The following is a 22,252-nucleotide window of genomic DNA, read 5'->3' as shown; positions in this document are numbered from 1 at the left end:
CTTTTTAGAATTCTACTAACCTATTTATCCCTGAGGTTATATACTTTGTAGAGTCTTAACAGTAATCATAGTAATGTTCACAGAGAGACCTCTCAAGAAATTTAGTTTCTGAACAGACATTCCCTGACTTAATTTGAAGTTAACGAAAAGTGCTCTCAAAAACCTTCCTCAAGTATAGGTTCTTGACTTTAAATAGTTTTTCATTATGCCAGTTTCATTGGGGAAAATGGAATATTCAGGGAGTTTTAAATTTGTACAGGTATTGCATGCTGTCTGCTTGATACAACTAAGAACAATATATTTGGCAGTCAAATTCCACGTCCTTGCTGTGATAGTTCAAGGGTTCCCATTAAATTAAAATCCGCTACCTGAGAGAGAGCTCTTGTAATAAAGTGTTACTTGAGAGATGGCTGCATTAGTGACAATAGAAAGGATAAGAGTAAGGGTTTATCTATTATATTTCTACCTATATTTCTACTTTTGATATCCACATTATAGATTTGTGTTATGATTTATGTATTTACATGTCAAGTTCCATGATTTTTAAAAGCATCAGTTGGAGCAATCCCCTCTGACTAGCTCATTAAGAAATGCCTGATCTTGTCTGGGAAGCTGTTGCAAGTTTTGACATAAAGTTGGATTCAATTTCTGCCCGCAGACTTTGTGATCGAATATGAAGATGCGCTGCACGAACCAGGAGTGTGGCATTACCAGACGGAAGTTTCTGGAACTCAGACAACAGCGCAGCTGAAGTTGTCTCCGTATGTCAACTACTCCTTCCGTGTGATCGCTGTCAACAAGATTGGCAGAAGTCAGCCGAGTGAGCCATCTGAGCAGTACCTGACAAAATCTGCAAGTAAATAATTATTCCCACTTACCAGGGATTGATTTCTGCTATGAATAGCATTGAATTTGCTTGGAATCGCATAGAAGTCATTCTTGTTCACGTGTAAATATTTAATTTTTAGGCCCTGATGAAAATCCTGCTAATGTACAAGGGATAGGCTCAGAACCTGATAATTTGGTAATAACATGGGAGGTAAGATGGGTCTTTTTTCAAGGTTTCATTTGTTTTCAGGTTTGTGAGTAGCATTTTTTTTTTTGAGAATCAATGAGAATACCAAATGCATTGCTTACTTAAAATGTTCTTGAAAAAGAGCTAAATTCAGACATTTTCCCATCTTCATTTTCGTGGAAAAAACTGAATGCTGTTTGAAAAATATGAAAGTAAGTGAAGGAGGGGGCATATTATTTTCCTTGAGTGATTTCTCAAGATAAGCCAATAACTAGGTAATACAGGATGTTTTACTGCCAGTTCAGGAAAACTTCATTATATAAATTGAGGTTCATTTCAAGTAGAGTCTAATTTTTAGAGTGAATTCTAATGTGAATGTTACTTCTGCTGTCATCTTTTGTGGTAACTAATCATTGTGCACTTTCCACTAAAAAACATCTGTTGAAGTTTTCTCTATCATGCCCTTACCATCATGACAGGAGCTCCAATTGCCCCTCCCAGGCAAGAAATATTGTCTAGGGAACACTCTTTACAGGGAGTTGGTGTAAATCTGGTTTCCTCGCTTCCACTTCTTAAGAAATACTTGAAAACAAAACATAAATGCAGAAATCACAATGTATTGATTGTGTAAGAATTAGCCACCAACATCATTCAATGTGATTTTTACCAAAAAGTGAAAAACAACTGAACTGACCTCCTGTAAAAGCTAAATTGCATAACTTTCAGCAGCGCTTCTCTGTTGGAGAATACAGTGGTGAATTTTCAGTGACATTCTATAAAAGAATCAGTGTATTTCCTTGTAAATTCAGATTTTTAAGATGCTTCAGGATATTTAAAAAATACTTCTTTTCATTTCAGCCTTTAAAAGGTTTTCAGTCTAATGGACCAGGGCTTCAGTACAAAGTCAGCTGGCGCCAGAAGGATGTTGATGATGAATGGACATCTGTTATAGTTGCAAATGTATCTAAATATATTGTGTCTGGTACACCAACTTTTGTTCCATATGAAGTAAAAGTGCAAGCTTTAAATGACTTGGGATATGCACCAGAGCCATCAGAGGTGATTGGACATTCAGGGGAAGACTGTAAGTTTTGTAGTTTGACTCAGATATCCTAATTAAAAGGAATTAAATGTGTAACCTAAATGAGTATTTAAAATACTGAAATATTGATAAAGGGGATAGTATTTTTTTTTTTTTATTAAAAGGAAGCAATTCAGAGATAATAAGGCTTCATAATACTCTGTAGTATTAATCCTGAAAACATAGGAACATTTTAACCTCTTCCTTGAGTACAATGCAAAGTCTCATTCTGAAAAACTATGTTTGTGTGGTTTCTAATTCTAACTAGGTGCTTGTTGCATCCTTTCCACACAGTGCCAATGGTTGCTCCAGGCAATGTGCAGGTTCATGTTATTAACAGCACATTAGCAAAGGTGCATTGGGACCCAGTTCCACTAAAAACTGTCCGAGGGCACCTTCAAGGGTACAAAGTAAGTACAGTCAAAAGCATTCTCTTCCTTCTTTATTAAAATAGATCACTCTTCCTATATGAGATTGTATCCAAATTGAAGTAACTGACATGTAAGAGGACTCTTGCTTTTCAATGAGCTCACAAGTTCTGCTGACAAGAGCAACAGCATTGATTCAATTCATACAGAGTTCAGCAATGTTCCAGCCTTGTGGCACTAGCTTCCTGTGACATTGTCCTTGAAGAGAAATGGCATGTGTTTGCAATTAAGCTTGCACACATTAAACAGATAAAAGAATGGTAACAGTTTTACAGATCTTATTCCGAAGTAATTTAGAGGATGTGAAGAACTAGTATTTGTGGGAGTCTCTTCTAGGTCTAATGCTAAGGTTACTCATCTTCTGCCTCAATATGATAATCACATCTTTAATTCAGACTAACTGGACACTTGTTAGCATATGCTGGGTTCTATGTCTTTTTGGAGGCCAGGAAAAAGCTCAGTGTAAAAGCTCAACCTAAGGACATATGAAATGGCAGATGATTTGGAGTGCCCATATAATTGAAGGGAGCTTATTGTAAGGTAGTGTGCTGCCTTTGATCGTAACTGAAAAGGCTGTGCTTGAGAAAAAAGACTGTAATTAATAGAGAAGGGGAGACAGAAGGACTTCAAGATCAGAAACTGGTGTCCCTAGGGGATAGGGAAAAGTTGCTTCAGTGAGGATATACTGACATCCTATGCTACAAAAGAAGAAAATAAAAATAATTCCTTCTTTGCTCCTCTGCAAGTATTCTCATATGTTCCAACAAAACAGACTGCTTAGCCCAAACTAGGTTACTTTGTAAGACAGACTAATTTGAACTACTTCTGTTTAAATGAAAGGAGGTAAAAGAAGTATTTGAAAAATTTAAACAGTAAAAAGTATTTGGAGGAGAATAAATACGCACCATACTTATAAAATGGAGGAGTCAAAAACATTGAAACTGAGCTTCAGTACTCTATAGCTGATTACCACATGAATGTGAGTTCCTAGTACATGGATATCTCTTTCCTGGCAGAAAATACTACCATCCAGAGAGACTTAAACTAGTTCTGTATGACATAGCGTGAATGTTTGTAGTTAGTGTGGTGCTTTGCCACACCAACTCAATAAACTCAGCTGAGAAGCAGGACTTTACTAGTCTCTTAAATGTTTATCTATTAGATGGCAGCTTTACATCAACCTGCTATTTCACGCTCATATTGCAACCAAAAGAAAATGTGTATTATGTGAGAATTAAAGGGTTGGATCCTAGTGAAATTAATGGTAATCATTAATCAAGCAACACTAAAGCTCATAATCCAAATCACCAAATTTCTACTAAAGATCTATAACAATACCAAAACCAAAATCCACAGACACGTCTGCCTATACATCAGGTGTTAAGTTGAACAACATGGTCACAGTGAATTGTCATCATCAGAGTTTAGATGGACATTTCTTTTTCCTCCAGCTTTCAGTATCTGAGGGTTATCTTCTGTCCTGGAATCACTAATGGGATCACTTTCCTTTTCAGGTGATCTAGGGGGTTAGTCATGCCATGATTACTTCTATTTAATTTGTTATGTGTTCTCTATATACAGTATAATATTTTTTCTGTGGGGAGGAGAGCCACACGATTACACAAAGTTAAGCAAAACTGAAACTCAAATAAGCTACTTGAATAATAAACAAAACAAGCTCACAACCACAGGATTGACAACAGACCTGACCACTGAGTAGTTTTGCTGTTCTGGCTAGGACAAATGTGACAATGATATATCCTTAAATAAATTGCAGATGCAGCAGAAATATCTTAAATAATTTTTGCAAATACAGCTAAATCAAGCTAAAGTAGGTTAAAAACTAGACAAGGCACGAGAAATTGCAAGACCTGGTGGATAGCTATTATTATAAAGCTTTCTCTCAATACAAACTGAAAACTTTTCATGGATGAGAAGTATGTTTTAAGTATCTTCATCATCAAATAGCTTATAAAGCACATGATTAGCTCTTTGTAAACACAGCAGCAAAATCCTCACACTCAGGCTTTCCTAATAAAATTGTTTCTGCCAGTAGCCCAATATACAGTGTAGTGTTGGGGACAGATTTCTTAGTAAAGAGAGGGGTACTTCTCTAAAGAGTCACATCTTGAAGGCAAATGTTTGGACAAAGCACATCATGCATATTTTGCTCTTATATTAATCTAGCTATTACTCAATATACTATGGTACTATAAAGCTTTTCAAACCTAAGAAGAAATTAAGAAAAATGTGATGCACTCTCATTTATTATAGCTTATGAGTTTCAGTACCAATAGTACCAACACTTCAAGTTGTCAGCTTGTAAATGGCTTTCTACAGTAGTTGATAGGATGAGAGCTATAGGATGATAGCTGGTGATATTGAAAAACATTAACTCAAACCACATAAAACTCAGTGGCATTTAAAAGTGATTGGAGTGAAAAGGTCTGTTGAAAGCTAGTGTTAGTGTAACATTGCTTTATAGCTATCTATCTGGGCTTTGCAAGTCTTAACAGCTCTTTTTTTTGAATTCCTATGTGACATCCCAGCCTTCCATAATTAAGGAGGTGTTTTGCAGTTGGCCTGAATAGAAACAGATTTTTATTCATTTACATTTCTTAATCATTTAGCTTGTGATCATATGTACATGAAAATGATGCTGTGAAAAATAAACAATTACGTATTTGAAGGTGACAATCCTAGGAGTAACACAAGTCTTTGGAGGGGCAACTATTAATATCTTTCGAGCTATCATGGTAGAGAGACTGCGTAGTAAAGAGAGTGCGAAGTACCTTTGAGGCTCATATGGAGTTTCTTAGAAACTCAGTCAGCTCAATGGACATCAGAATCAGCTTTCTCATCTGATCAAATTGTCATATAATTGGAGGAACAGCCCTCCTGTCCCTGGGTGGAGATCATTTCAATACTGTTACCTTAGAGTCATTTCAGAACTTGTGTGTTTTTCCAGTCCAGTCAAATCTTTTGGTTTCTTCCCCGTTCAAAGGTAATCCCACATCAAGGAATAGCATGGTTGGGGATGTGACCTAACAAGGAGGCAAAGTACAAATCTGCTCTGGAAGGCCTGTAGACATGTTACTGAAAGACTGGATAACTTCTGCCTCTCAGATAGACTGGGTAACAGGAGAATGATCACAAACCAATGCAGCTCCCAACCAGAACTTGTGTCAAACTGGCTTTGAGCATTAGCAGAACTGGCGAGTGGTATTCTGCACCCAGTTGTGTAGACTGTTTCTGGACAAGGTCTGTTTCTGGAGCAGGAAAGCTCTACGCTGTGTCTCACCTGAGCTTATTAAAATAAGCTCTACGCTGTGTCTCACCTGAGCTTATTAAAATTGTGGTTGTTCCTACCTATAATTCATGGACACTAATGGAAAAGCTCAGTGTTCCAAAAATCAGAGCGGCTAAGCACTCACTGTAGATTTTTTTTTTTTTTTAATTTGTTTCTAGGTTTACTACTGGAAAGTGCAGAGTCTATCCAGAAGGAGTAGGCGACATGTAGAAAAAAAGATCTTGACTTTCAGGGGAAACAAGACTTTTGGAATGTTACCAGGGCTGGAGCCCTATAGTTCTTACAAGCTGAATGTTAGAGTTGTTAATGGTAAAGGAGAAGGACCAGCAAGCCCAGACAAAGTATTTAAGACCCCTGAAGGAGGTATGAAATGAAAAACCTAGATATTAAACTTAAATGGGTTTTACTTGGGCTTCATAAAATAATAATTTGTCTTGATACAGTAATATTCTTAAGAATTAATAATTCATGACCTGTCTTAAGTTAATCTACTTTGTATTTATTCTGTGTTCTTTTAAAAAAGTTCCTAGCTCACCCTCCTTTCTGAAGATTACTAACCCAACATTGGACTCTTTGACTCTGGAGTGGGGTTCACCCACCCATCCAAATGGTGTTTTGACGTCATATACACTGAAGTTTCAGCCAAGTAAGTTAAATATGAATATATTTTGGGGGTTAGATTTTTGATCTTTAAAGTCCTTTCCAACCCAAACCATTTTATGACTCTGTGATACAACTCTAACTTAGGCAATATATCTACCAAATAATTATCCATTTATGAAGAAAAAATTATGTTAAATTTATAATGTACAAAAGATATGATTGCATTGTAAATGTCAAGTTTGAAAAACACCAGTGTATTTTGATAATATAGATAACTGCATTTGGAAAACTTTCCTTGCTGAAGTACAAAGTTAACATTTTTATTACTTCAAACCATAATTCACAGAAAAAAAGAGGTGAAGTCCTACATGCAAGTGGCATCCAAGTTAGATGCAAGATACTACTACTTACAAGTTCTATATTCTAACTGCAGAGAAAATTTCATTAGAAGTAAATCAAAGAATGTCCAATTATATTGTTGTCTGCATTTCCAACTTTCATTATATTATAATCTTAAAAAGAAAAATTCATAAATGTGCCATTTACTCAGAGCTATTAAATCATTTCTTTAGGATCCCAACTGCTTACTTAGCTCAGAAATTTGTCAGCAGAGACACTGGAAATGAAAGAGTTTCACATGCATGGAACAGATAAAGGAAGTTTACTTTCTTCCACTTACCAAATTCCACTGTTCTTTGGCATTAGACACAAGTAGCTTCAGTGTTTTCTTTTCCTAAGCATACTGAACTTAGAGTGTCAGAATTTTTCAATGATCAGGCCTTCAGTTCTGCATAAGTTCAGATGATTTGATGTGAACTCATTTGCCTTGGATTCAGATATTTATGAGAATGGAACTTGATCTTAAAAAACTTGCTGGTGTTTCCTATCTCCCAGTTGGATTTTACACAAAGGTGACTTTCTTTTGAAAGTGTAGATGCAGCAGACAAGCAAAACAAATACATACAAGCCAAAAAAAGCCTTTTTTAATGCAATGACAGGGTACACAACTTTCCTAATTTTTTTCTTTCTCTTTTTTTTTGTAACAACAGTCAACAACACGCATGAATTGGGTCCCTTGGTAGAGATAAGAATTCCTGCCAACGAGAGCAGCTTGATATTAAAAAATTTAAATTACAGCACCCGGTACAAGTTTTACTTTAACGCACAAACTTCAGTTGGATCAGGAAGTCAGATAACTGAGGAAGCAGTAACAATTATGGATGAAGGTAAGATGGGTATGTATAAGGAAAGTCCATTGAGTTTAAAAACCACTGAAGATTGTATTAAACATCTGTGTCTAAATATTGCTATTGCTTCCTTCCACTAAGGAAATAGGGACTAGCGACTTTTTTTTCTAGAGCTTTCTTAACTGTATTATACACTAATACAGTATTTTAAATAATTTTAAAGAAAATACATGCAAAGATTTTCTGCTGTAGTGGGAATCCCCAAAGAGGTGTAAAGCCTCTTCTTTTAATATAAACTCACAAGCTCTAAGACAGACATTGATCTTTCTGGTCTTCAAGTTTCATGTAACTTTACATTTTTAGTGTTCTTTGTCTATTCACCTCTTCTGCATCATTGACCAGCTTTGGTCACAGAGAAAAATACTTGAATGATGCAGGTTTGTGACTAGAGGAAGTTACTTCTATTTTGAAGTATGCAACAGCTTCTGTGAAATCTAAATTGCTTTCACAGAGCTGGCAAAAAACTGTAAAACTGTTGAAATAAATTCATCATCTATGGTCCCAACTAACTGTATAGTATTTAAAAACTACCAAGTCACTATTTATTTTTATATTTATAGCCATTCTAGAGCTTTGTTAAAGATGTTTTTTTTCTTAAATATGGTTGCTTAATAAAATAAGAATTATTTAAAGCAAACAGGAAATTTGGAACTTTTTTTTTTCATTTTGATCATCTTAATATTAAGTCTAGTTTGGTACCATGTTTTCACATATTTTTATGCTCAGTAAAATTATGGTATGTTGGAATTGCCATAGGTGAGTTGGTATTCAATGCAATTTCTCTGACAGAGTATTACATCTGCATACGAACTGCATTTATTTTAAATCATGAATCCTAACAAGCATGAGCAATAAAATTTTTTAAATGCATGTACATTAATTTTTGTCTTGTAGTAGTCTGTCAGTGTTCAGCGCAAGTGGATTGTTTCTAATTTATTTGAATTAATATATTTTATCTAGTCTGCATGCTTTTTAAAATGAAATTATGTATGTATGTTTCCTTTGGTGTTGTATCTAATTATATAGTGTTCCTATTCTTGTTTTCCTCCATTAAAGCTGGTATTCTCCGTCCTGCTGTAGGTGCAGGCAAAGGTAAAATGAAACTGCATGATTTGTTAATGTGTGGATTTTGCAGTGTTGCAAATGGGTAAATTACAGTGGTAAGGACAGAAAATCTTGGACTACAATTGTGGGGTTTTTTTGTTTGGGTTTGTTGTTTTGTTTTTTTTTTAAGGGAATCCAGAATGCTTGTTAATACCTTTCATTTGTTTATTTTGCCACAGAGTTCCAGGGGAATTCATTAGCTTTGCTTCAGCAAAGTCTAATTATTTCTAAACATTTGACAGATGTATGTCACTGTCATAAATATTCAGGATCCAGGTGCACTAGCACTGATTAGCTGGAGTAGAAAAAATAGCAGTTTTGCAAAGGAGATTCATTTACTGCTTGTGCCATGTGCATTTTTTTGTTTGTTTGTTTCAAAAAACTATCTGCATTCTTGTTCTCACTGCGGATTAATGCTACCCACTTGAACACATTTACTTCATTTGCAAGCCAACTGTGCCTAGGGGACAGATGACTGACAGTACCCTCTGTCTACTTCTCAGTTTGAGTATCAGATTGAATATACAGGCAAATGTCTTCCCACTGTTTTAGGTTCACAGATCTGATGAGTGAGTACTTGAGGGTATTTCAGTGAGTAAAACCTAGTATCATCCCTATTAGTGAATTTGGTGATATTTAGTTCTTTATGATGCAGTTTTGCACACAGTTTTTGTGAATTTCGGTACTTTCGTTGTCAGAAGCAAAGGTTGTCCTGAGGTAGCTCAAACTCAGAAATGTGTCTCTATACAGAGGTGTCATTGAATCACAGAGGTGTCATTAACACTCATGAACACCTGTGCTTCAGATTCTCAGACCAAAACCAGCACAAATCAAAATCTGTACATGAAATACCCAACATTTTTTATAAACTTGGAAGAGACAGCATAAAGTGTTTTACATATAATTTCTTTTCACTTGGTTATCATGTGTTGTGAATGATAGCAGCCATAGGAAAGAAATTCATTCACTCAGTCTGGTATAAATCTGACAATATATAAATATATGTATGCCTGCATTTGGGCATATATAGTATATATTTTTATATGTATATGTAAGTGTATTCTAATATCAGATGGATTTCTGGTAAGGGTGTGAAGTTTTGGAATTATTTTAATGACAAGTCTTTCTTACTATTTTAGTCTAATCGTAGCTGAGAAGTCAGCACAGATTGGAACAATCAAACTGGCTTTAGTCCTGGACATGCACAGCAGAAATGTAAATTAAGTTCTCATTTTTTATAGCTGACTCTAAAAACTCATGCAAGGAAAAATGGATTCTCTGTGTGAAACTGAGGTCTAATTATAGCTGTATCACAGTCTGTGGCTATCAGAAAACATCTTAATTATAAGATCAGCTGGAGCAGCTCACATTTCAGAGCTGTCATTTCAGATTCTCTGAAAACTAAGCAGATGTCTTTGTTTGGTTCCATGTTGTTTATGGTTTCAAAGTTTTCACATATTCCTGTAGCATGTAGCTCTTGCAATTGCAAAGAAGACTTTGGACCTGCAAACAGGATGGAACTAAAGCCATGACATCTGTTAGGACATCTGAGTTGCTGCAGGTCTGAGATGAATGTTCTCAGTGGTTACTTACATTACCGTGTTAACTGCTTCGCTACTGGTCAGCGACCACAAGTAAGGAAAAGGAGGATCATAGTATCAAGATCAAGTGCCAAATTAGTTGGTCTCATGAGTGGGTGGGTTTGGAAGATAGAAGTGCTCAGCCCACTCAAAAAGAAGCTGTACCCAGCAGTGAACTTCCCTTCCCCTATTAAGTGTGGGAGGGCCTTTATGTCTATACAGTTCCTATTAATTTGGACCCAAAGCCAAAACAAGTTTAGATATTGCCAACCTTTTTGAGTCTATCAAAAACGTATCAGGTTTTTTATTTTGAAGGGCAGAACTTTCCAGGAAAATGTAATTATCCTTTTTCTTTGATCTTGAAGACACTGATCCTGGAAGATCAGCAGACATTAGGTCCCAGATTCAGCCAGCCTAAATTGCTGAACTGAAATTTCTGTATTTGGTGTTTTCTACTGGATAGCTACCCCTGAAGGCCCACAGTTTGGCCAGCCACATACATTAAACACATGGTCCTGGAGGAAATAAAATAATTTAAACCTTAGTGAACTGTGCCACTTGGGACATACTTCACTTCTCAGAGTAAAACTATAAATTAAAGTGCAGAGGGATATATTTCTGTGGTAAATCTAAGGATCTTAATAGACTCAGTATTTTTACTGTTGCAAGCCTACATAATACATCATGAGACATGTTATTTACTAGATGGAAAAGCTATCCTGTTATAGTTGATACTCCTATTTGACTTGCACTATCATTTTTCCTTTCTAATACTCTGATGTTATGAATGACTTAAAATTGATCAAATTAATGGTCCTACAAAGAAAACAGATTTTTTTTTCTTAGCAACCTATATTGTAAATGTTTGAAACTTCATATGTAAACCAGAATTTATTATACCTAATGTTAGATGTTCAGTATGCCCTGGTATTGCCATTTTTGTATTGGCATCTAACCACAGGCATGAGGTAACAGAGGTGTGAGAAAACTGGGGAAATAACTCAATTACATATAGAATAATTATAGTAGCAGCTGGAAAGTGACTTGGGTGATCACGGGAGTCAAGTCTTTTCTGTCCTTTTCCATTAAAGTTTTGAATAACTGCCCTATAGAGGAAGGAAGAGTATTCAAGTTTGTCCAGTGGTAGAAATGCCAATTGCTGGTTAGGAGTCATAGGGGTGCATGTTTGTTGTAAGCTGAAGTGTTGTGAGTAATGGCATGTCAGCCTCATTTCACAAGCCCTCTCATTTCACTTTTTAGTTTCCTTTTTATTTAGTCAGAATTTATATTTACAAGCAAGGTCTTGTAATCTGCATGCATGCAGACGCTGGTAACTGGTAGGCTTGAAATGCAATTAAAGTAAGTTTGTGAGACCACAGTAACCTTTAATTGTACTTAGTGCCTCCTGTCACTGATACTCAATCTGGTCTGCCTTCTTCATGTGAACTTCACATCTCAAGTACTACTGAGAAATAGTACTCTCTTTTGTTACAAGGGAGAAAAACTAGCAGTCCGTCCTCTGGGTTTGAAGCTATTCTTTTGGGGTTTTTGGCTGAATCACCAATAAGTAATTCTTAACCATAGGCTAGAAATCAGTCAAAACTGAGTTCATATCTCTGATCTCTTTGTAGAAGATCATCTCAGTTTTCTTTGTTCTGTACAAAATGCAGTTCTTTAAATAATTTTCTCTGCCCACCATCTGTTTTCCCTCCCTCTTGAATCATTTTACATAATGTCTCCATGTCTTTTGCTAACAATTTCAAGCTGCTTTTTTAGTCAAGTTAAGTGTAGTATTTTTGTATTGCTCCTTCAGCCGCTCTCCCCCTGTGGACTTCTCAATTATGTGTCTGTGTGATTCTTTCAGTACAGCCTGCTGTGCAGAACCACTGCTTTGTCCTCTTTTAAGTTTGCTGGGAACAATGCTGATGCTTTGCATGCTAGACTAGAGAAAATTAGTATTATCACTGTGCAAAAATTCCTGCAAATACCTTTTGCTTTGTAGATGTCATGCCACATGCTCATCAATGACACAACTCTTTGCATTTCTTCTTTGGCTTCTGTATTTCTTACACTACAGAAATGCTCTTGCAATTGGCCTAAATAATCTCAGAAGTGACTAATGCCCATTTCTCACTGCCAGAAATGGAATTTACTCTTACTGTTATACTAAAGCTTGAATTTCATACTGTGAATGTTAAAAAGGCAAAGAAAAATAAACCCTTTTTCTGTGTCTGACAGGCTCTGGCAAAATCTATTACCTTCATCCTTCATTTTTTCTTGTGCATATGTGGGTTTTTTCCTTTGAATGAACTTTTCTCTTTATGTATGCATTTTAAATAATTGTCTAGGATATATTATTTTGTGGGGGATTTTTTTCCATTTTACACTAGTCTTCAAATTTTTTCTTGTCACTCACCCAACATTTTTTCCTGAATATCAGGTGAATTCCATGAAAATTCCTAAAGTTCAGTCACTTTGGGGATTATTTAATTTATTGTTCTTCGGGATTAAATCTTGAGAAAGAGTACCTAATTAATTGTCAAAATACCTTCTGTTCTCATGTCTTATTAAATTCTATTGATTCTCCAGCCCAGGTATAACTGTTATTTGTAGGAACTGTGTTCCTGAAAGGCTGAAAAATTAAATAAAACTCTTCCAAAAAACTCCAGTAAAAAAGCACTGAAATTAATTTGAAGAGAAAGGAAAATCTTACTTTGAGCCTAGGTCTCTTTCTCAGCAATTGGGAAATGCTTTTATATGATACTACAGGAACGAAACCATACTCAGAAGTGCCAGCTAAATTTTGCATTGTATCGAGGCAGGAATAAAAAAGCTTAATTTTGCCAGAGGTAGCCAAATAAGAGCAGGTGTGTATAAAACCTGTAGCTTACTGACAGTCCATGCCCATGGTGTTTAGAGTGATGCTTTTGCCAGCACTGCTGCACAGTGTGGTGCGTGGGTACAGATGAGCGAGCACAGTGCTCTGCTCCCCAGGACAAAGATTTCTGCCTGCCCCTCTCCCCCCACTTTTCCCAACTGGCGCTTGCACACGCTGGGAGCTTCTGCCAGCTGACAATTACACATTTGCCATTTGTGAACAGTGCTGGGAAACATACTGAAGAGCTGAGGGGTTAATTATAATTAGAGGTGTGGTGATTGAGAAGACAGGAGTCTGGGTAGGTTGAAGACAACTTTAGATGTTGTAACCAATTCACCTCCAAGCTTTCATCACCACAGGATCCATCAGCTGTCTTTTAATGTCTTCATGTTGCAAATATGGCACTTCTAACAGACTTTAATAAAACTTTGCAGGCCTGATGGCAAATGAGATCAAGCAATAGTGCAAAAGAGGAGAATTGCAAAAATAATAATTTTGTAAAAAAATTTTCTACTGAACAAATTTCCTGGTGCACTGTGTTCAGTGGTAAAAAACCACCGAATTTAAATCTGACCAAATACTACATGTGGGTAAATCTGTACAAACAGCTATTGGTAAGAATCAGATATGAGTGTATCTGATAAATATTAGCATAAATCAGTCACTTGAGAGGATTTAGAAACCAAGACACCAAGGAAATTAAGGTAACTTTCAGAGCCAACTTGATTGTTATATGCAATCATATGAGCAGAAAGACTTTTACTGGATACTTTAATCCAGCAGGTAACTCTTTAATGAGAGCAGAAACTGGAATTTGGAGATGGAAAAACACCCCACACGATAAGACTGATTACTGAATTTACTTAGTATTACAGAAGCTCTCTTTCATCAGGAGTCTTTCATGGTAGATGAGACAGTTTCCTCCATCCCCAAGTGCTCAGGCATGAGAAGGGAGAAGTTAGGGGTAATGCTGTGGCATCTGCTTGCAGCAGTACGAAACAGATTATTGCTAACAGTTTTTTCTGTCTTTAATATTGTGGCAAATATCAGTCATATGGTTGTGCTGCTAATTAGACATCTTCTGTGGAAGACCAAAATCCAGGACAATATGGCTTTGAAAAAATACAATTTAATGAAACTAAGTCATATTTCAGATACAAACCACTTGTCTTCTTGGCACAGCAAAAGTGATGAGATGGTTATTGAAACAAACACCTGTTCCTATGTGTAAATCAGGAAGGAAGTTTATACATCCTGTCTGCAATCTCAGACTCTGCACCCTCCTAAATTTAGAGACTGCTATTCTTCCCTCTTGCTACCTCCAAGTGGCACAGGGGAACAGAATCTAATCCTCTTGCATTACTATAATGTATATGGTTACATGCTAGATTTCCCATAGACAGCTCTGGCTTTAGTATTCCTTAGGGTGGTTGTTGTGGCTTACAGACCTAGATGGATTTTTTTTTTTTTTTTTTTTTAATCTAGTGCTTTCTATATTATATTGTTCAGGTGGTTTTAACAAGAAATAAATCTATTCTTTACTATTTAAACAATATATTCCTTAGGATTTTGGTTGGTGAAAGAAATTATATATAAGCACAACTTAGCTACAAAGACATCACATAGGGGAGTAGTACAGATTGAACTGTTGAATGAATACTACTGGAACAGGGTTAAGAAGAAAAATTTGATGCAAATATGGGGATTAAAAGATTTAGTTTGTAAAACATTGTAATAATCAGAATACATTATCAGGAGAACTGATAATTTGTGTAATTTAGGTATTTAAAAAATACTCAGAAACTACAGTTTTCTAAAAATGGTAGTCATATTATTTCATCTGTTCTAGGGGCCCAAGTAAGCCATTTTCTCTTTGCATAGAACTTTGAACTTTTTCCAGTTGGTCATGTGGACAAACCCAGCCTGTTAGAAGAAGAAAATAATTTAAGTGGATAGATAAATTCTGTGCAGACCCTCTTGCCTTGATAACAGGATTTGCTAATTTTATTTTCTTGTATAGATGAAGCCATTGGAATTCTATCATTTTTCTTTACTGAGAGAAGGTTTTTACCTCTGATGTTTCATGGTCCTCTGGGAAGCATTTTTATTGTTTCTAATGGAATATGTTTTTAGCAGGATAGAAAAGTCAGTGGCAAAGTGAGGCGTTTTCAGTTAAAACTAATTTCATACCTTTGAGGAGCATCCTCTTTGTATCTGCCCTGTTACAGCATTAGAACTGTTAAAATCTATTTTTTTTATTAGTATTAGGCAAGCAGAGATACTGAGATACATGTCCATTTGTAGCAAGCATAACTGCAGCTGAAGCTGAGCAAAGAACTAAGGTATGAGCACAGAAGTGGCTGATTTCAGGATGCTGAAGAGAGAAGCTCTTCTTTTCATAGATGTGGGCATTTTTCCTATCTGTGAAAAGTACTGTTGTCTGAGCAGGGTGGCAGCAGTAAGACACAGTACCTTAAAATGGGCAGCTCTTTGCATTCCGGTGATTTGTGTCCTTCACGTCAGAGTATTTTGATATTGGCTTTCCAATAGATGTGTAGTGTTCCAATGTCTAAAGGGGCCATGAGTCCATAATATTAACAAAAGCTGATTTTGGCAATGTCCTGTGAAAGTAAAGCTGCCAGTACATACATACTTCAGTTTGTTTTCAAATACACGTGTATCACTTAGCTGTTTCATATTTTAACAAGTAAAACTGATTGAATCCTGCATGATCTTAGAATGTGCATGTGTTATTTATTTAACAGGTAAGGTTTTACTGTATTATTTAATTGCTACTTTTTGATGCAAAGTGTTTTTACTCTTTATTTTTTCTTTCCTACTATCTCTGGTGGTGAAGGATATTCAGAAATCCTTTTTGCAACCTCCCCAGTCATGCACACTGTCCGTCCAACATTCTATAAGGGTATTGTCTTCCTTTTTTATCATTATCAATGCAATAGAGCCAAAATCCTATAAGGGCTTGCACTTGGGGCATTTGCAGTCCATTCAGTGCCATGTGCCATAAAGGGAGGAGCGTACCACCTTCATACTTCCCTTCTGTCCTACCACTTCCCATTACCCTGACAATGTTCTCACTTTCCAGCTGTCTGCATTTTACTTCCAGATGAATAGAAATAATGTTCTTCACACTTTTGGCAGTTAGGTACTTTTTAAGTATTAGGCAGTTTTTATGGTACAGAGCATGCTCAGTAGAGTACGTAGACTTTAGTTTTTGATTTCATAGTGTAGTAACTGCTTGGGATTCAGTTTCAAAATACAGTACGTTAGTCACTAATTTCCAGTAATGGAACCAATGACAAATGTGCTATACTTTCCCTCTATATGGTCTAAATTAACATAGTAACTTCTTTTAATATTTTTTTTAAATGTATGAAGTCACAACTGCATATTCTGCTTTGTTTTTCTATTGTGTATTTAGTTCAACCACTTTATCCAAGGATCAGAAATGTTACAACAGCTGCTGCTGAGACCTATGCCAATATCAGTTGGGAGTATGAGGGACCAGATCATGCGAACTTTTATGTTGAATATGGTGTAGCAGGCAGTAAGAAGTCATTTCTTTAAATTCTGCTAAAGTTTGAGATGTATTTTTGAAGATTTTTGTAGTAAATGGGGTCTTAAATTGACCCAGTGTTAATGATAGCTCTTAAATGTCTAGAATTATTTTTTAATTTTATCAGGAAGATCAAATAATTTTGACTTTAATAAACTTCAGTGTTTAGCAGGTATTTGATGCTTAGATAGAATATGAACCTTTGTTCCTTTGTATTATTTTATAAATTCTTTTGAACATGAGCTTCTAAAAATGTAGTTTGCATGAAGTTGTTTATCATTAAATGATTACATGTGCAAAAATATGATTACTTGCATTAAAATGGGATATAAGAATTTTCCTAAATTATGCCCGATTCAGGAAAGAAAAAAGATTAAATAAGATATTATTTGTTTAATTAAACCTTACAATAAAATAGAAATCAATTTGTGTTCTTTTATTGCCTAAAACCAGATTTAAAACTTTCATAATACTGGTAATTAATACAAAGTTAGCTAATAAAAGCAAGATACTTCTTTTCAAATACCCCATCCTGCTCAAGTTATCACTAAAGGTGACTAATCTGCAAATTGGAATAGAAATGCATTTTTCTGGATATTGGTCAAAGAAATAGCTGATACTGTCCTAGAAAAAAGATATGAGAGAGATTCAGATTTTGAAGTAGAACTTCTTAACCAACATAAATATTGATTGAAACTGCAAAAGTGTCATTTAATTAAATGACTAAAATCTATTTTAATGTATCTTATAATTACAAGTTCAAGAAGCATTTAAAAATAAATTAAATTTGTGTTTGTTCAGTACAATGGAACAAATGTTTAAAATAGTTTCATAATTACTGTACCACGTCGTCTTCAATATATTGCATGCAATTTATTAGTCATAATTTTATATAACTTTATTATTTTTGAGCGAACAGCTATTTTTCTTAGATGATCCAAACTTTAGTCAAATAACTGTCAGTATTCTGTCTAGAAATTTTCAGTAATACAGAGAAAATTAAAATTCCAACATGTTGTTTTCCTAAAATTTTTATAGGCAAAGAAGATTGGAAAAAAGAAATTGTAAATGGTTCTCGAAGCTTCTTTGTCTTAAAGGGTTTAACACCAGGAACAGCATATAAAGTCCGGGTTGGTGCTGAGGGCCTGTCTGGTTTTAGGAGTTCAGAGGATGTGTTTGAGACAGGTCCAGGTGAGGCACACTGTACCAATTCTGTATCGTAGTCAGAATCATGGTAGACCAAGTGCTGAAATGCTGACCTGCTTCTAGCCAAGAGATGTTGCAGCTAGAATCTTTGCATGTTCCTTTTTATAGAGCAATGTTAAATTATTTTATAGACTCCTAAATAATGCCAGTACATTTATATGTAGGTTATGAATGTTTCCATCCTTTCAATTCACTCTGCTTTACTGATGTTTATACTAGGGGCAAGATATGCCCTGCTCACACTCCATCTGTGTGCTGTGCACTAAAGATGACCTATTTCTTATGTTTCCAATTAATATAATTAGATGGCTGTACTTAAACAACGTCTCTTTTTATAGAGCTAAAATATTTGCGTAATCAGAAAGTGCAGATTCAATTTGATGTTTCATATAATCTATTTATACCACTGTTAAGACATTCCTACTTGTAAATCTTTCCTTTCCTGCCATATACTGGTTTTATATGGATTTTGATGTCACACATATATTCTGGGAATCAGTAAGGCTGTTTAAGTTCCTTATGTTCATATCACAGTCCTATTTCTTCATGCACAAATCAGCAAAGCCTGCCAATTTCACTCAGAGAAAAGGTTCTATTGGAAGTTTGTTTGATGTTATGCTGAATATGTTGTTGTCATCCCATGCCATGTCATCAGCATGTTCTCAATCAGCTGTTATGATTTTTGTCTTTGTTAGCCACTTCTGCTCATTCCAACCATTTTGGTCAGTGCATAGTTATATAGCAGTGGCCCCACCAACTCCAGAATGTTGTAAGAAAGTAATTTAAATATGAAAATACATTTGAACATTATGTAATAATTATCAGGCAACAAAGTAGATAATCAGTATGCCAATTTGAAAGTGAGCACTTTCTAAAATCATCCTTTTTTTTGCTTTGTTTTGTTCCATTTCTGTTCACAGTTTATCATGTTGCAGGAAGGTTTGAGAACTTGGTGCTGAATAACAGTGCCAGGCAAATATGTATGGTCTAAACACAGAGCCAGAAACAGCTAGTGGTACAAAAGCCTACCTGTAAAATTTTATGTAAATACACATCCAAAGACTAAAGGAGCAGTAAACAAAGATCAAGACTGTAATATAATTCAAAACAAGCTGAATGGAAACGTTCCCAAAAGCATCTTTCTGCATAAAAAATACTGAGCCAGTAGATAAGGATTCCTGTACTTAAGGGCATGAGTCAACATGACAGGGTGAGTCCTAAGGGAGAAGGGACTTTAAAGACACTCCTTTCTGCCTCTTGGTAATGGAAAGTGTCAATGTTCAGCATGAAATTGTAAACAGCCTATTTCTTACAGAAAAATCTCATGTCACACTGTCTTCAGCCTAGGTCAAAGCTTTTAAACACTGCAGAAAGATGGAGTGGACAAAGAGGCAAACACTGGAATATGTCCTTAATTAGGAATGAAACTTTGATGTTTCATATATGAGGCTTTTCCCACAATTTTTTCTTTGACAAGTATTCCTATGGAGCATCTTCACAGTCTGTGGGTTTATCTTTTTGGGCATTCCCAGTACAGTGTTCTGCATTGACTCCTGCATTAGTGGTTCACCAAGATGCAAGGTTTTTCTGCCTGAAGCAAGTAATTTGGTTAGCATAGGCAGGAAATGTGCCATTTTAAAAGATGCACAGAGATATAGAAACCCTTTCCTACTGGAAATGCAGTAAGATAATACAGGAAGCTGCATAAAGTAAGTTTTCACCTTTACTCTTTCCCATCTATCTTGCATATTTTTATGCATGAGTTGTTTGGCTCAATGCTATTTCTTACTACATTTGAATGTGAATTGTGCTTTTGCATTTTGTCACAGTATGTATTATACAACATTTAATGCCTTATTATGAATGCAGATGTGCAAACCTCAAAATACTTTTAATCTTAATGTGAAAACAAAGTTTCCTTTTATTTTGATTTGTAGTTCAGAGAAAGATTCCCTTTGTAATTTTTTTAATCGCCACTTTTTAATGTTTTTATATGTATTTATGTATGTTTATATGTGACATAAAAAGTATAAATATCTAGGTATATAAATGATATATTTGTATAACATGGAGAGACTTATGCAAAAATAGTTTAAATTATTGTGCATATAAGAGTCAGTTTCTAAAAATCAGAAAACATAAAAAAGGGCTGAGAAATCTGATTGTATCTCCATAATAACCAGGCACTTTAATGCATTGAATTATTTAAATGAAAATCAAGTCATAGCTTTGCCCAGTAAGACCAAAAAGAAGCATTTAAAGAAAGAGTTCATTTTAGCCTAGTACTTCCAAAGTGGAATACACATTGGTCTTCTGTATGGAGGTACTGTATCCAGACATCAGAAGTACTTTGTGTTTTCATAGAATCCCTCAGGAATGTGGGAGCATTGTCAGCTGCTTTTCCAAGTACCTGTCTCAGACTCCTTAACTAGAAAACAACACTGAGACATGGGCTGTCTATTGGGCAGCTCTTCATAGAGCTTCATACTCTTGGGTTTTGGGTCTGGAGAAGAACCTGAAGAATGAATAAGATAGGTTTGGATGGATGTTCATCTTCCTTTACTTCATAATTTCTTCTGTCTGGAGCATGCATCCCGAACTCCTCTCACCCTTCCCACTTTCTCCCAACAGCAAATCCTAAGTCCAGTTGCCTGTAGTGAGTTTCCAACAGTGGAGTAGAAAATACGCTTCATCAGAATAATCCTCCTACTGTGTTGGAGCCCAGTAGATCCAGATCCTAGACCACAGAGATAATTCCTGTCCTTATTAGTGCCTGTAGTTTGCTTATTATTTACATTATCTTCCAGCTGGAGTCAGCATTTGGAGGGAAACAGTGCCAAGGAAAGGCTTCCTAACTGCATTGTGTTTAGCCCTCACTAAGGCTAAATCATGGCAATAATGATAAATTGTAGGATGAGGTATGGGTTTGAGGAAAGAAAGAAAGCATGATGCTTAATAAGGTTTTAAAGGATGCTTCATTGTTGATTTTTAGTTGGAATTGAGTATTAGGGCCATCAAATGACCCATCTGTTTCCCCATTTCAGACTGATGGGAATGCATTAGCTAATGATTATTGGCTTTTTGCTCATTTTGAGAATGCAACTGACATGTTTGTGTGAATTATAATTTGCAACTTCATCTCAGTCATTTAATTAATGCAAAATGGTTGAGAACAGTTTTGAGGTTTGTGGAAAGCAATGTAGTATGTGCGTAGATTTTGCAAAGTAGTTGCTAAGCTTAAATGTTAGCAGACTTCTTATATACTGAAAAGTAAGTTCTGTGCACATGTACTTGGAAACATTTTGAAAAATGAAAATATTCACAAAATACAGAATCACTGTTTTTCTTAATGCTATCTCTTTTTCACAGTGAATGTTATTCTTTAATGAACTGTATATTGGCTATTATTTATCTGAATTAGCATAGCATTTAAATGCAGCAAAACATAATTTTTCTTCTTTTATCTCTAGCAATGGCGAGCCGGCAGGTAGACATCGCTACTCAAGGATGGTTCATTGGTCTTATGTGTGCTGTTGCTCTTCTGATCTTGATTTTACTGATTGTTTGCTTCATAAGGAGGAATAAAGGTGGCAAGTATCCAGGTATGCTATTTAACAAGGATGGTAAAATTCATCTGTTGGTAGCCCATTAAGACAGATCCCAGGTTTACTGGAAAATTACATTTGCTGCTGGTTTACATTTACACTGTGAATATGGCAAATCAGTCTTATAATTTGGTGGACCTGACAGGAGCAATCTGCCTGTTGGTAGAAAACTTCAAGCTATTTCAGCATAAGAGCAGGACCTTCTTCATTCCCAGAGGGTCATATCACTATATGACCTCTCTAGAGAGGTTTGAGCTTTGTTTGAAACATCACCACTAGTGCACATTCCACTTTGTGAAGTCCAGTGCAGATGGGTTTAATTCACTAACATGAGTTACGTTAGAATTTATTTGGTCGGAAAGTCCAAACCATAGCCACTGGTTTTTTAAAGTTCGGGGAATGCATGTCATAGGACAAATCTCTTCATATGTTATATTGTTTCCAATACCTTCAGTTCTTTCCCAGAATCTGTGTCATCTTCAGCTTCTGCATTTTTGCAGCTAAGTTTGAAGTTACCATCCTTCATGTAGGCTGGGCGTTTTTTCTATATTTTTTTTTTTTCTAAGAAGAGGTGAACAGAATAAGAGTTTTTTGGGTATTAGGTCTAGGAATGTCCAAGTA

At 35.6% G+C, this 22,252-nt stretch overlaps 1 protein-coding gene across 9 annotated transcripts in view; it reads left to right on the top strand.

The window, feature by feature from the left end:
* NRCAM (neuronal cell adhesion molecule) overlaps window positions 1–22,252 on the top strand; it is a gene marked incomplete at its 3' end in the record, with an annotated part of 57,267 nt that overhangs the window by 23,585 nt on the left and 11,430 nt on the right. For 3 of the 9 annotated variants that reach the window (XM_082280195.1, XM_082280194.1, XM_082280197.1), the window contains exons 14-21: window positions 659–856; window positions 969–1,039; window positions 1,874–2,099; window positions 2,391–2,506; window positions 5,993–6,197; window positions 6,358–6,480; window positions 7,487–7,663; window positions 21,497–21,628. In XM_082280195.1, coding sequence (XP_082136321.1) covers window positions 659–856; window positions 969–1,039; window positions 1,874–2,099; window positions 2,391–2,506; window positions 5,993–6,197; window positions 6,358–6,480; window positions 7,487–7,663; window positions 21,497–21,628 — 1,248 coding nt within the window. Of the gene's footprint in view, window positions 1–658; window positions 857–968; window positions 1,040–1,873; window positions 2,100–2,390; window positions 2,507–5,992; window positions 6,198–6,357; window positions 6,481–7,486; window positions 7,673–16,685; window positions 16,812–17,858; window positions 18,012–21,496; window positions 21,629–22,252 lie in introns of all 9 variants that reach the window. The other 6 variants (XM_082280190.1, XM_082280191.1, XM_082280196.1 and 3 more) reach the window with 4 other exon arrangements.

This window comes from Coloeus monedula, assembly GCF_965178545.1.
Source record: "Coloeus monedula genome assembly, chromosome: 4".
Lineage (NCBI taxonomy): Eukaryota > Metazoa > Chordata > Aves > Passeriformes > Corvidae > Coloeus > Coloeus monedula.
This window is presented reverse-complemented; position numbering and strand designations above follow the sequence as displayed.